Source organism: Taudactylus pleione, unplaced genomic scaffold (genome assembly GCF_031769625.1).
Source record: "Taudactylus pleione unplaced genomic scaffold, aTauple2 ptg000201l, whole genome shotgun sequence".
Taxonomy (NCBI): domain Eukaryota; kingdom Metazoa; phylum Chordata; class Amphibia; order Anura; family Myobatrachidae; genus Taudactylus; species Taudactylus pleione.
The window spans coordinates 28,857,572-28,873,280 of record NW_028284603.1 but is presented as its reverse complement, the minus strand read 5'-3'; the positions used below and the strand labels follow the sequence as shown (position 1 = coordinate 28,873,280).

At 45.7% G+C, this 15,709-nt stretch overlaps 1 protein-coding gene across 3 annotated transcripts in view; it reads right to left on the bottom strand.

Annotated features, from left to right (window-relative positions):
• The window catches only part of HHAT (hedgehog acyltransferase), a 477,149-nt gene that overhangs the window by 113,990 nt on the left and 347,450 nt on the right, over nucleotides 1-15,709 (bottom strand). For 2 of the 3 annotated variants that reach the window (XM_088477539.1, XM_088477540.1), the window contains exon 11: nucleotides 7,214-7,358. The exons of the other annotated variant lie outside the window; for it this stretch is intronic. In XM_088477539.1, coding sequence (XP_088333665.1) covers nucleotides 7,214-7,358 — 145 coding nt within the window. The remainder of the gene's footprint in view (nucleotides 1-7,213; nucleotides 7,359-15,709) is intronic. 3 annotated transcript variants of the gene reach the window in all.

The following is a 15,709-nucleotide window of genomic DNA, read 5'->3' as shown; positions in this document are numbered from 1 at the left end:
TTTAAGTGGCACCCTAGGGGGTGACTAGTAAATGTGATTTGTAGAACATAAAAAGAGAGAAAATTTAGCAGTAGAAATTGACTTTGCTGCATGTATGTGACTGGGAGGAACATATGGGAATGAGTCTTCATGGAATACTTGTTTTATGTGATTTAGCAGCAAAAAGGGTGAATTTACTGAGAAACATGCAGCAACACACCATTACTGTCACACCTTCCTGCATCCTTCATAACAGTATGTGCTACTGTACTACTACTTAAATAACCTGATTGTATTTCAATTGACAATGGTATACTATATTACGGAACATTAATTTGTGAGCCATTGCTTGCAGAAGGACTTTGGTGTTTGCAATATTCTGCCTACTTATCCATTAAATACACAACTGATGTATCAATTGTTTTGCATCCAACCCTAAAACTATTTGTACATCTGTTTAGTGATTCTCAGTTCTTTATCTGCTATTCATGAGAAGAAAAAAAAACATCAAAAGCAACCAATACGCAATGTAAACCGTAAAGTGTAATAAATAGGCACAAAGAAATCCAACCGTCTAACTTCAGAAACTCTAGTTTTGAAAGTAGTAATTATGATGTTGTGCTCACATTAAAGTGACAAAAGTGTTAACACTTGCTAAATTATAGCTTGACTTGCACTGGCAGTCATTCACCAGGGAAAAGGACCACACGGAGCGTCCAAATAAAATAGAAGAGTTGAGCTGGCACAATATGCTGGAACAATGGTTAGCACTTGCTGAGCTCTGATTTTTTGCAAAGTGGCTTAGCTTGCTTGCCAAGCTTGCACCTGCCAGGAGCTGACGGCTGCCTCTGCTGGAATCTGTTGCCAAGAAGACCGCCAACAGCAAAGCAGGCAAGGTGATGCATGCTCAGTGACACGGAACAGGTTCTCCTGTGTTAGTCTTATGATAAACTAACAATCCTTGACCTACTGAGATTCAGAGCACTGTTTGTGAAGTGTGTAGTTTTTAAATTGAAAAGTTAGTAAATCATTTTGCCCATTTTAGGCTTTCAGTAGGAAAGATATTTGAGCAAAGAAAGCAAACTATTGGGGGGGGGGGGGGGGATTGTATGTTATTTTAAATAGACCAATGGTGGTCACTGATATCTGTAAATCATTATTAATAAAAAACAAATTGCAGTGAAATATTTTACACATACTGCTGTGCAGGTAGAAAGAGGTCTTTCATTTTTGGGACAATTGTATTTTTCAGTGGACCATCAATGTGGACGTGTCACTGTCTTGAATAAAGACTTCCATCTGTATGATTGAAGGTTACTAGGATCAATTCAGACCATCTCGGACAGCTCCATACCAGTGCCAAGCTACCGAATTCATCATATAATCTGATATTTGGTTGATGACCATCTGTCAACCACACTTTTCAGAGCACCATGGGATTTGGTAGTCTGGCCGCAAATCCAGAAAGCTGACAGTCACATATGCCTGTGTTTGACCAGCTTATGACAGATTTGGATAAAAATTTTACCGTACAACTATTTCATAACCAATATCTGTCCTCCCTGTCCTCAAGTGATTAGCTGGGTATGCTAGTGGTTCAGCAACAACATGTAGTGCCACTGTGAGCTATTCATATAAATATAAAGTCAGACAGCAGCCATCTGTGATAGGATAAAGGATGTATAATAAAAAAAAAAAAGTAAAATAACCTAAAAATAAAGGCGGCTACAGTTTTAAATTAATTTACCTAAAAATGTAGATGTTAACAAACAGCAGCACTGATATATGATGTAATACCTGTGGTACTAATCATGAGATTAGAGTACCTGTTGTGGATCCTCGGTGAAGGATTGACTCACCATTGTACAAAGGAAATAAGAGTGTACAGTACTTGTCTGGGCTGAGCTTGTATATACTGTATGCATTGCAAGATGTATTTGGCCTCAATTGAATATTGGTTTATACAGTAATGGAGAGACTGTGGATTCAGCTGGCAGCAAGTGGGTCTGATGACAAATGAGAACAAAGCGCCAGATACGATTGTGTGATTTTGCTATCTATATCCCATTAATCAGTAACAGGCAAGATAGCATATTACAGAATATCTCATGGAGGAACTTATTTACTTTCTACTTTATTGTGGTGGATTTGTAAATCTGCCTTGCACAAGAAGTGTACGTATATTACACAAGGGCTATTTTAAAAGAAAAAAATATTTACACATTGGACATCATTTATGAAGAGTACTGGAAGTGAACCGCAAACCATTTTGGCGTTGTACCAGTGCATGTAGGTGATCTGTCTGGTACACTGTCAGGTACATACCTATATCCTGGTCTTAAAAGTGTACCTAGGTTAATTGAGAATACAAAATAAAATCTGGGAACTAAGTAAAAGGGTAAGTGAATACCCAATGAATTAAAGATGAATACCACTTAATTACAATAGTTGCAATATCTCAGGAGTTCCTGACTTTTTGACAAGCAGCACTGTTCCTGCTGTACCTTTACCAAGATAGCGCAGCTTTGTGGGGAGATGGAATAATTAGGAGAGGCACAATATGCAAAATTCAATGCAGAGTCCATCATCCTGCGATCCCTTTCATATGACTGATATTTTTTACTTTTTAATAAAATACAGCTTGCTTTATTCTCATAAATGGATTTATTACATGTGGCAATTTAGTGACTTTGAAGAATTGTATTACACTGCTTGGGGTGCACTTGTAATTGCTTTGCGCTTACACCCGCACAGAGGATCCATTCGCAAAGTGAGTGTTTGGGAGAGGTAATGGGGGGTGGCTAGGCAAACGTAGGTGTGTCTAACGGTTTATGGGTGTGCCTAAATTACCCATTGCGGTCTCCTACGCAGCATGAAAGCTCTCTGCGTGTCATGAGAGGCGCAGTGTTTGTGGCTGGTCAGACTTGCCCCATACGCTGTTGTACGTCGTTGGTCGGATACAGATGTATCCACATACATCTATCCTTTGTGCACTACAACCCGTGATTGTCATGTGACTCGGTAGAGCCGAGCGCCTTTCGTGCGACTGCTTGTGCGTTCTATTCGCACCACTGCGCGAATAAGACGCATCTGAAGGTAAAAAGTCACACAAAAAGATGCTCAGCACTACAGAGTCACGCCACGGCATGGCATGACTAGAAGGGCTGTTTAACGCGCAAGGAGGCAAGATGTATGTGGACACATCTGTATGAGAAGGCAGCAGTGAGCTTCCCTATGCTCGGCTATGCTTTGGAAGGCATTAGCATATTTTAGTTACTGCGATCCGTGAGAGAATGCAGTTGTGATTGCATCAGTGTACATCTGTAAATCAGACTCTCTATCCTCCTTTGCAGAAGTGCTAAGGAATCCTGCAAAGCATGTCTCATTCCAAGTATAAAGGCCAGGCCCAATGTTCAGCAGCTCTGAGCTGGTGCAAAATTCAACTGCTTGTGTAGAAGGGAAATGCTGTACACTGTTCTACACCTTTAAAAAAATTCCAAGAACCAAGAGGAGAGTGAGTGTTAATAAATGGACTAGATGGATAGGTAGGCACCCTTGTGAGTATAAAGAAACATTGCATACCTGCATTTTAATAGTTACTAAATAACGCTTGATGGACTGAATACTGTCCTTGGGTTCTACATAGGACTCGTGTAACTGTATTTAGTAAAATGTACTAATTACCATGGAGCAATTTTTGGGCCCTATAGTAACATTTTGATGTGTCCCACAAAGTGCTCATGGAAGAGCCCCCACTGCTCACGTGCCGCCCAGCTCCTCTTGTTGTCTGACATGCAGTTATTCTACAGGACTCAATTCTGGAACCCTACAATGGGAGCTTGCATGCTTAACAACCTAATGCAACCCATTCAACAGTGACAAGATTTCCCTGATGCCAATCGGCGGCCATCGATGATCGGTGATCATTCGCCGGATTGAGGAAACACGGCATGCTAAAATTCCCAGACTCCCCGATCCCGACCATTTTTTGGTCAGAATCGATGGGTCTATGAAATCCAACATGTTGCATTTCTCCGATCTTCCCATCCAGCTGTCGGCAGACTGGGAAATTGAGGCAGTTGCAGATGTACAGGTATGGACCCCTTAAAGCTTTAAGTGAACCAATGAGTTGTTGTGTCAGCTGTCCCACAGCTCACTAAGGGCCTGATTCAGAGCCACTCGTAAGCGGCAGCTCGTTCGCTCCGAGCGATGTTTGGCCAACTGCGCATGCGTACGGATCGTTATACGCATGCGCGAACCAGTCAGTGCGGTCGAAATTCATGTGCTCGCAAAATAGCGAATGCTTGATAATTTGAGTGACAGAATGAGGCGTATGTGGGTGGTAACAGGGGAAGGTGCTTGAAAACGGGGAGTGGAGATCAGAACGCAGGCGTGCTTAAAGGTCAAAACGGGCGTTTTATGGGTGTGCATAATTAAAACAGCAGCATCATTGACCACGTCACTGGGTTATTTTATAGCCAGAACTGCTCGCAAAATTGTGGTAGCAAAAACCGACCACAAGAATAGCAGTTCATACCCTGGTCGATGTACTCGATTAATGTAATAAATAGCGGACATGACGTAGGATGCGAGTGGCCAGGGGGCGTAGTTTCCCAAAAAACGACAGCAAGTTTTGTTCGCTCGTTCAGACCTAGAGGCGTGAACAGACCACAAACAGCGAACAGTTCATTTGAATAGCCACCCCTATTTTCAGAACGAGCGAGCGCTAATTGCGTCCGGCTCTGAATGAGGGCCTAAGCTCTATGTTGACCGCGGAGAGTGCTTAATTTTCCTCTGAGCACAGAATTCAAAGGACACAACAGAGGGGAGTATAGGGGGAGGGGCCCTAGATTGCACACCCTAAGCACAATGTGAGGTGCTACCTGCTGAGACTAGTAGTACTGCAAGCAGAAAGGGAGAAAAAATGCACACTATAACCATGCTAAACCTAATAATAATACTGCTATATTGCATCAAAGAGGTTCTTAGCATAATAATGGCCATAATTATGGGCCTGTCCACCGATCCAGGCGACCTCTATCAGGCAGGTCCCTAACACTCCTACGGAACAAATACAGGGTGTGCAATCTAGATCCCCTCTCCCTATGCATTCTGTACAATGTGTATGTATGTACACTGGAAGGATGAGACTCCTTCTACCTTGATTAGCACCCCTACACAGTAGACTTCACTGCACCACTTTCAATAAGCCATAACTACATTTTTAATCACAAAATTCCCCTGGAAATAAATGAGTTATAGATATAAATGCTTCATACTGTACAACAAAACATGCCAACATCTCTAGTACAGCAGGTATTATGAACAATATTTTCTATATTTCTGTCTGTTATAGTGAAAGTACTTTTTACCTTAGTTACTCTGTCTTTTAATTATCTCTCTTTTAGTTTCTCTCTGTGTTCCTTTACAGACTGTTTCTTCTGCCTAAATATTTATTTTTTATGTTTTTTTGCTCTTCCTGTGTTTTTATACACTCTCTTAAGCTGGGTACACAGCTGGCTGACAGGTTGGTCGAACTCCAATAACTGGTAAATGCATATACACGTACCAATCTTCCTCCCGATATGGCTGCCAGCAGAGCATTGTAAATTTGCCCGCCCACTTGCGATGTCATATTCAATGGATTCTCTGGGCGACATATGAGGCAGTCGGCGGGTCGGCCATACAGACAGCCAGATGAAACAATATATCAGCTAGATATATCATCATCGGCAGGGCTGCAGGGATATGCCTGTGAACAATGTTTTTAATGGCTCTGAGCCATGGTCGAAACTACCATAGGGGCAAGGGGTGCAGCTGCTATGGGGCCCAGAGCTGAAGGGGGCCCATCTCACTTGTTGAAATTACATGTGTTACATACATTTATCACCATTGGCTGGTACACAGGGCCCTTAAAAACTTTTGCTGTGGGCCCTTGAAATAGTTATGCCCCTGCTCTGAGCCCTCCCACGAGTGCCAGTTATGTTACCTGAAAGTTCTGACATCTACTGAGCATGTCTGTCACAGATGTCTTACAGAATTATATATAAGATAGTGTGTACTGCTTTCAGGCTATAATCACATGAAAAGCAAAGGACTATGAATAATTAATATTAAAGCAATTTATGTTTGTTCTTTGTTATCCTTTAACAGGTTCTCCTCAATAAAAATGTTCTAACCTGTAACAGCTTGCTGAATGTAACTGAAGGAAAAATGAATTAGTAGCTTGAGTATTTTATATCATAATTGGAGTCATCTACGTCACTCGCTAAATTTAAAAACATACTTTAACATAAACCCCTATAATTAACTCATGCTTTACTTCACAATTGAAGCTGATTTTACGCTTTCAAAGTGTCATCAAAAACATTTATTAATGGCAATAATAAAAGACAGTACGCAAGAAATAGTACAGTTACAGGTTTTGGAAGTGAAACTCATTCACCTGTAACTAGGCTTGGCAGTGGGAGGGTGCCAGCAGCTAATGGGGCTTCATGGCACACATAGAGGGACTTCATGTCACAGTCTGATGAGTGTACCCCTCTTCATTTCTTTTTTTTATGTTGTGGTCATTTTGTTCTATTTGTAGTAGCATCTCAGCCACTGTAATATTAACCTGAGTGTGGACTTATTCAGATATATACAGTATTATAGATATGGAGAAAGAATAGTGTTTTATTTGGGTATCATCATCAAGCAGCAAATCAACATCCAACACAGGAACACAAGATAAGTGAATGACATACCACATATAAATACCTCATTCAGTCATAGTATACCACACCCACCAAATACAGACATGGCACCCTAATCCGAAAGTCACAAACCAGACCTACCTAGCTATATATATCCTGCTGAACAATCATGGGTGGGAGAGAACAAAAAAACAACAATGTATTATAAAGTGATGATTCTTGTATAGGTTTACTATACAAAAAGTATAAAAACAGGTGAAACATGAAAGATGTGCTTCCATTAATGCCTGGGAAAACAAATGAATAGGTTGGAAAGCTAAACGGTTGTGGCTTATGTGAATCTTGATCATTCATCATCATTATACAAGCATTTTATTGAAATATTAAACAGGTTACTGATAAAAAAAAGTGTTTTGACTTATTTTTTTTAGTTCTATATGAGATTATAATTTACTGCAAAGAGACTCATAGCAGGATGCGAAGGAAAATATTAAACACAGAAATGCTTGCTCCAAATATGTAATTTACAGTACACTGACCTTCAACAAAGAGTCTGTCCCAATATATCTTTCCAACCTGTTCCCCGCCCAGAAAAATGAGATTGGTGAAAATCAGCAGAGCAGTGGAGACAGACGCCAGAGCAGCGTGGAGCTGGCGGTATGCCTTTGGTGACAAGTGCTGATCCTGTTGACATAGAAAAAAGGAACAATGTGAAATTACTGTAACTATAGATCAGTATTCCATATAGAAAAACATAACCCTACTAGTACTTGTTAATGATGATGTGATCTAATGTTTTATAAAAGTGCAACAATAATTTTATGAAGTCTGGGCCTGATTTAGACCCACTCGCGAGCGCTGAGCGCTCGCAAGCAGGTCGATGGTGCCCTAGTGCACATGCGCACGACAGAGGGAGCTCCGTCGTGCACATGCGCGAGACCCGAATGACGACGGGGTAGCTGTCATTATGGGGACGATTCTGAGTCATACGCAAAGTGGCTGGAGTTGCAGGTAGTCGCGAAGCCTGGTATTCTACCTAAAGCTAATGCTGAAATCTGTTGGACCAATGCAGGGGTTCATGCTTCCACAAGCCCAAAGCCGTGCCATCCATTGAATTTCCGCAAACCGACACAACCGCTACCATGAGTTTCGGCACTTGCATCAGCCCCGGGCTAGATGCAAGAGATCCGTCAAAAACAGGTTTCCCCTCCCCGTATACACAACTCAGAATCTCATGGAGATTTAGACATACGCCTATGACACTCCCACAAATCAGGATGGTTAAGTGCAATCACACTGTCACTGACCACTTTCTACACCAAAATGCCCAATTTCATGGAAAGACAGATCTGGTCAAGTTCCGTCCAACTCAGAATAGGCCAAAGATACCCCAAAATGCATAAATTCCCATCTGTGCATGCGCTGTGTGCAAAAACCCATCATTTGAGATCTGTTCGATTCAGAATCAGGCCCTATCTAGCCATTACCAAATGTTCTCTTTTACCTGTATAGCTATTAGTGCCTTTAAAGTCCATCTTTTAGCCTGGGTACACACATGAATGCCCGGCAATCTTGCCGATGGTCGGGTCGATTTACCTTGGCCCCAGACCATGCAAAATTACCGGTACACATTAAGAAGATTTAACAAACGACTGAACTATGTGTTTTCCGTCCATCATTTATATGGACAGCACTACATGCGATATCATGTGATTGGCCGTACAGCACATCCAATCACACGATATCGCATGCGACCCATGGGAGAGCACAGTTCGGCATACACAATGCATGATCTGCCTGATTTGTTGTTATGATTTGGTGAAATCGGCCATCTCGGGGAGATATCGTGCAAGTGTGTACTTACAATAGTGCTCTTGTACAACTTAGCAGGGTATTCCTGCGCCAGTACAAGAATTTGCTTTTTGTAGGTCCTTATTAATGAAAAAAATATGAGATATGGTAAGAACTTACCTTTGTTATCTCTATTTCTACGAAGTCCATAGGGTTCCACAGGATACCTTGGGGATATAGGTGATGACGTCAGGCATCGGGCTCCATAGAGTTAACTTTTCAGCCTCCCAGGATGCACTAGGGTCCGCCTCCTATACCCCGCCCCCGAGCCAAGGCATCTCCGTTACGTACCAAGCCATAGGCCGGAGGAGGAGAAGGAAGAGAGAGAAAAAAGATCTGGACACACACAACAATCACATTCTCACCAGAGGGAGACTTAAAAACTGGTGACCAGAGCAAAGCTCATCTGCAGCACAGGTGCGACAGGGCGGGAGTCCTGTGGAACTCTATGGACTTCGTAGAAATAGAGATAACAAAGGTAAGTTCTTACCATATCTCATATTTTCTACTTCAGGGTCCATAGGGTGTCCACAGGATACCTTGGGGATGTCCCAAAGCAGTATCCTTCAAGGGTGGGGACGACCTGTGCTGAAAGGAGAATCCACCTCCCGATGGAAGCATCCTCAGAGGCAAAGGTGTCAAACGCATAATACCTCACAAAGGTATGGACAGAGGACCACGTGGCAGGCTTGCAGATCTGGACTGCAGAGGCACCACGTTGAGCTGCCCACGAAGGACCCACAGACCTAGTGGAATGAGCCCTCACAGAGGAAGGAACCGGCATGCCTTCATGAACATAAGCTTCTGAAATTGCCATACGGATCCAACCTGCCAAAGTTTGCTTTGAAGCAGGCCAACCCTTTTTACGGAAGCCATAGAGGACAAACAAGGCGTCCGACTTCCGAAACGAAGCAGTACAGTCAACATAAATCTATAAGGCCGGCACAACGTCCAAAGTGGCCTCACCCACTGAAAGGTCAGGTGAGTTAAAAGCCGGCACAACGATTTCCTCATTGATATGAAACCGGGAAACAACTTTGGGAAGAAAATCAGGACGAGTGCGCAGCACCGCCCTGTTCCCATGAAAAATCAAGAAAGGGGGTCTACAAGATAGAGCCCCTAAGTCAGAAACACGTCTGGCTGAAGCGATGGCCAGAAGGAAAACTGTTTTGGCTGTCAGCCATTTAAGATCCGCTGAGCCCAGTGGTTCAAACGGCGGTCCCTGGAGAGCCCTCAGAACCACCGCCAAATCCCAAGGCGCCACCGGTGGAACAAATGGCGGCTAGATTCGAAGAACACCTTGCATAAAGGTGCGCACATCAGGGATCGTAGCAATCCTACGATGGAACCAGACAGACAGGGCAGAAACCTGCACCTTCAAAGAAGCAAGGCGAAGCCCATGGTCTAGTCCCGCCTGTAGGAAGGCTAGCACTCTAGACAGACGGAACTCCCGAGGTGCATAACCTCTCGGTCGACACCATTGGAAGAACGTATGCCACACACGATGGTATATTCTTGCAGAAGACGGTTTTCGAGCTCTCAGCATAGTGCGTACTACAGAGCTGGAAAACCCCCTGGATCTTAACATGGCTGTCTCAACAGCCACGCCGTCAAAGACAGCCGGGTCAGGTCCGGGTGAAGACAAGGCAACCGCAGAGGAATGTCCACGGACAGACCCTGAAGGTCTGAGAACCAGTGCCATCTGGGCCACGCGGGAGCTATCAACAGGAGCATCCCTCCTTCCTGTTTGAATTTCCGGATTACCCGTGGAAGAAGGGAAAACGGAGGAAAGAGATAAGCAAACCGGAACGTCCACCGGACAGATAGAGCATCCACCAGAGACGCCTTTTCGTCTCTTGTGCGAGACCCTTACACCGGCAACTTGTTGTTGTGCCGTGACACCATGAGGTCGATCTCTGGAAGACCCCACCTGTCCACCAGAAGTTGAAAGATGTCCTGGTGCAGAGACCATTGCCCCAGATGAACGTCCTGGCGACTGAGAAATTCGGCCTCCCAATTGAGGACTCCCAGGATGAATACCGCTGATATGGCCGGGAGATTGCGCTCCGCCCAGATCAGGATGCGGGACACCTCTACGAGTGCCGCCCGACTTCTGGGTCCTCCTTGCCGATTTATGTAAACCACGGTGGAGGCGTTGTCTGACTGGACCTGCACAGGATGACCCTGGAGAACCTGATGGGCATGCTGGAGAGCATTGAAAACAGCGCAGAGTTCCATGCTGTTAATCGGAAGCTCCTTTTCCGCTGGGGTCCATCTGCCCTGAAACAAGTGTGGACCCGTGACCGCTCCCCAGCCCCGAAGACTGGCGTCCATTGTCAATAAGACCCAGTTTGGCACCCAAAACGGACGACCCTTGATGAGATTGGTCGTCTGCAACCACCAGGCAAGGGACAGGCGAACCTCTGGAGTGAGCACCATCGTCTGTGATTTGAGACTCTGAGGCAGTCCATTCCATTTGGACAGGATCAACTGCTGCAGAGGTCTGGAGTGAAACTGGGCATATTCCACCATGTCGAATACGGACACCATGGAGCCCAGTAACCTCATTGCCGAGTGAAGAGACACCCGGCAACTCTGCAGACAACTGCGCACCCTCAACTGCAAGGCAGAGATCTTTTCCCCCGCCACAAAGATCCGCTGCTGACTGGAGTCCAACAAGGCTCCGAGGTGCAGAATCCTCTGAGACGGGATCAGGGTGGATTTTTGCCAGTTTATCAACCAGCCATGCCGTTGCAGTACTGCAATCGTCAGATCCAAATGGCGCAGAAGGAGCTCCGGAGATCCTGCTACCAACAGTAGGTCGTCCAAGTACGGCAACATGCGGACTCCCTGCAGCCACAGGGAAGCCACCATGACCGCCATCACCTTGGTGAACACACATGGTGCTGTCGTCAAGCCAAAAGGTAAAGCCCGGAACTGGAATTGATTGTTGCGGATTGCAAACCTGAGGAACTGTTGATGGCGCAAAAGAATAGGGACTTGCAGATAAGCGTCCTGTATGTCCAACGACACCATGTAATCCCCAGGTTCCAGCGCCAGAATGATGGACCGTAGGGTCTCCATCCGAAACCTCGGCACCCGCAATGACTTGTTGAGTGCTTTGAGGTTGAGTATCGGACGGTACGACCCATTGGGTTTCTGCACCAAAAACAGATTGGAATAGAAACCCAGGCCCCTCTGGGTAAAAGGAACAGGCACTATAACTCCAGCCTGGAGCATAGTGTGCAAAACCTTCCGCAGTTCCGTGGCTTTGTTCCGGTCTGATGGAAGACCCGTGATGAAGAATCGGGACGGGGGCCTCTGCCGGAAGGAGAGGGCATACCCGTGAGAAACCACCTCGTGAACCCAACTGTCTGTCGTGGTTACCGACCAACACTGGGCGAACCGTAGCAGGCAGCCTCCCACTTTGGGATCCCCCAAAGGGAGGCCCGGACCGTCAGGCCACAGGTTTGTCATCGGACTTAGGGCTCGGATGTCTGGTACTCCAGGCCTGCTTCCGGGGCTTGGCCGACTTCTTGGGGCCAGCCTGTCGGGGAAAGGACTGTGCTTTAGGCCTACCCTGGGCCCTGTAAGGCCGAAAGGACGACGTACCTGAACTGGAAGGAACTGCAGCAGATGGGAGACATGCCGATTTGGCTGCCGCCAGCGTGGCTACAATTTTGTCCAGATCCGGACCAAATAAGACTTCTCCATTAAAAGGCCCTTTTTGGAATCAGTGTCCGCCACTGCAGCCAAAGAAATCCATGAGGTCAGGGTACTGATATCTAAAGCCGCTTCGTTAATGTAAGGAGCCGAATCCCTGAGATTGCCTATCAACTCGGTCTGTTCAGCCGAACAGCCGGAATCGAAAGACGCCCCTAAAGTGTCTGCCCAGCGCTCCACAGCTCTGGCTACCCAACAAATGGCCATAGCCGGCCTGGCTGCCCCCCCCCCCTGCAAGGGAATAAACGGACTTTAGGCAGATTTCCACCTTACGGTCCGTGGCATCCTTTAAGGAGGACATGGAGGGCATGGGCAACGTGGCACTTCGGACCAGGCGTGTCACATGTGAATCCACCTGTGGCGGGGATTCCCACTTAGCAAAATAATTGTCTGCAAACGGATATGCCACTGCTAAACGCCTTTGAGGCTGATACCGTTTGCCTGGATGTTCCCAAGCCTCCTCTAAGTGGTCCACTAATTGACCCGAAAGAGGAAACATGTCACCCTTAACATCCTTGAAAAAGGCATAGTTGGATTTTGACACCGGAGGCTCATCATCCTCAATAACTAAAGCAGTGCGGACTGCACGAATAAGGCCAGGAATATAAACCTTAGACTTAGCGTCCGACTCTTTAGTACGGGGAGGTTCTTGGTCAGAAAGATCCAGAATCCAGCGTATATAGTGGCCGCTGCATTATGATACTAACACTTGGCTTCCTGTTTGACGAAGCCCGAACGGCGAAACACGCGTCCAGGTCATGTGAGTATCAGCTGTGCCCAGCTGAACTCCCGGCAGGCGTCTGTTTGTAGCCCCGTTATACACCGCGGGGACTCCGGAGAGGTATTGTACAGGCATCTCTCTTCCTGGTATGCTCCTCAGACTGCAATGATCAGATAATCATGTTTTATTAACCCCTAGATATCCTCAAGGATATTTGTTACTCAGATAATATTAAATAGACTATAATGATCTGATTGTCATGTTTAACTAATTATGCATATCGATAAACTGTTGTATGCTACAGGATTGTAATATTATGTGTATATGAATATACTAAATAGCCAGATACAATATAGGGAGTTTCACATGCCCATATTTAGATTGGCATGGACTTAGGCTATTATGTAAGAGGACAACTTTAAATGCTCATACATATGAGATATTGAACTAAAGAAGCAGTAAAAAAGGAATACTATTACCAACTGTATCTCTCTGGGGTACGAAGGTTGAAATTATTATCCCAGTACTAATGTTACAAACCATGTTATTTATATTCAATCAGGAAATGAAGAATTGATTACTGTGATTATGGTTATGTACTAGGATACAAGAATTGTCATATCAGATGCCATTTATTGTTTTAGCTTGAACACATGAATAAGTTCTTATTTGTTACTAATTAACTTTATGGTGTCAAGCATACCCAATATCTTTCTCCAATATTTTCGCCTAATTCTCTTCCATTGCAATTGCTAGGTGTAGGGACATAATAGGATAATATATTATATATCCGATTCCTTTTAGTATGTGTTCAATACACTGTGATTATACTTAGATTTTCTAATACCACGGTATAATCTTCATACTCCACGGTTATATATGGTACATAACACCGTGGAGCTGATTCCTCTGTTTCCAAACATGTATATATTGTGATTTATGTTTATTGTTGTCTGTCTGTCTTTGTTCTTTTAAGTGCATTGAATAAATAAAAGTTATGTATTAGCTAATTTTCTACATATATGATTTACTAAGAGTGCCCCCAAAAAGGAGTTTCTTTCTTTTGTCCTATTCTATTGGATAATTGTTGTGATAGATCCAGAATCTCCCCATCATCGGACGTCCCGTCATCATCCTCATAAGGAGCAGACAGAGACGCCACCGGCCGCTTGTGAGGCTGCAACACAGACTCCCCTTGTAACACATCCGACAAATGCTGTACAATGCTTGTCAGCGAATTAACCCACGCAGGCTCCTGAGAGACCTGAGGAGGGAAAATAGGGAGACTGTGGGGTACCATCAATTGTCTCGGGAAACCCTGCATGGGCGACGACACCACTGACTGCTGGGACAATCCCATCTGTGGGAAGGTAGGCTGCGGAGCTAACTGGCCCACGAGGGTTGTAAGTGCTTTGGCGAAACAAGCCCAGGGCGGCTCCTGTACCGGAGCCGTGACAGTAATTGGCCGCGCCAATAAATAACACTGCCGACATAGCCCCTCCGCGTTACCCTCCCCCTCCGCTATTGGTACCTTACACGTAGTACACAGAAGCTGGAGAGGAAAATCACTCTCAGACATGATGGTAAGTATGTGACCCCTCTCACTGATACTTGTTAGTATAGTGGGAGAACCACCCTGCAAGCACCGCACCGCAAAGGCTTTAGCAGAAGAAGAGCAGGGACAGTGAAAAGGCTGACAGTAGAAAGTGAAAGTACAGGCAGCAGACGATAGCAGCAGTCACATACAATGCAAAGAAATCAATTCCTGCACTATCAGCGCTGATTCTCAACTACGCAGACACAGAGCCTGGTAGGACACAGCGCTGCATACACAGACCTGAACCAACGGAGGAGAGGTATGCCGGGGGACCCAGACCGCGATGCCACCGATCTTCAGCGTCCAGCAGCACTCACCATGCTTCCAGCAAAAGATGGCCACCGAGGAGCAGAGAGGAGGCCGGCCTGGGGGAGGAGTGCTGCCACAGGGCCAGTCAGCAGAGCGGAGAGGGCTGTGTGCAGCGGGGGAGGCGCTGGCTGTGTTACAGGGAAGGCGCGCTCCCCTGGCATGCAATTAACCCCTGGGACGCTGCAGCGCTACCACTCAGCTGCGGTCCGCTGTCCCAGGGGGGTAGTGGAAGCGCAGGTCCAAAACCTGGCTCCACGCTGCAGCCAGTCCCCAGGGAGCCCCCTGCCTGGGGACTCTGGACCATGTGTTCAGCAGGGACCCCGCTGCTTACCTGTTGCCCCCTTGAATACGGCCATGGTCCCAAACATCTGGGGTCACCGCTAGCTGGTACCGGCGGGGGTGTAGGGAAGACAGCATGGACGTCAGTACTGACTGTCCGTGCTGTACATCCAGATGAGCAGCCACAGCTGCTTGTAGAAAACTTCAGGGGCCAATTCTAGCCCCCCTCTAAACAGGTGCATCCGACTCCGGCCGGGCACCAAACGAAACTGAGATGCCTTGGCTCGGGGGCGGGGTATAGAAGGGGGACCCTAGTGCATCCTGGGAGGCTGAAAACTTAACTCTATGGTGCACAATGCCTGAAGTCATCACCTATACCCCCAAGGTATCCTGTGGATACCCTATGGACCCTGAAGTAGAAAATGTGTACTATAGCCTTACCCAACATATAATTTACTTATTAACATTTATATATCAAGTGCCAATATATTCCATTGCGCTTTATAATTGGGTACCATAAGTACTCTCTGTTTAGTTTATGCTCTGCAATAAACC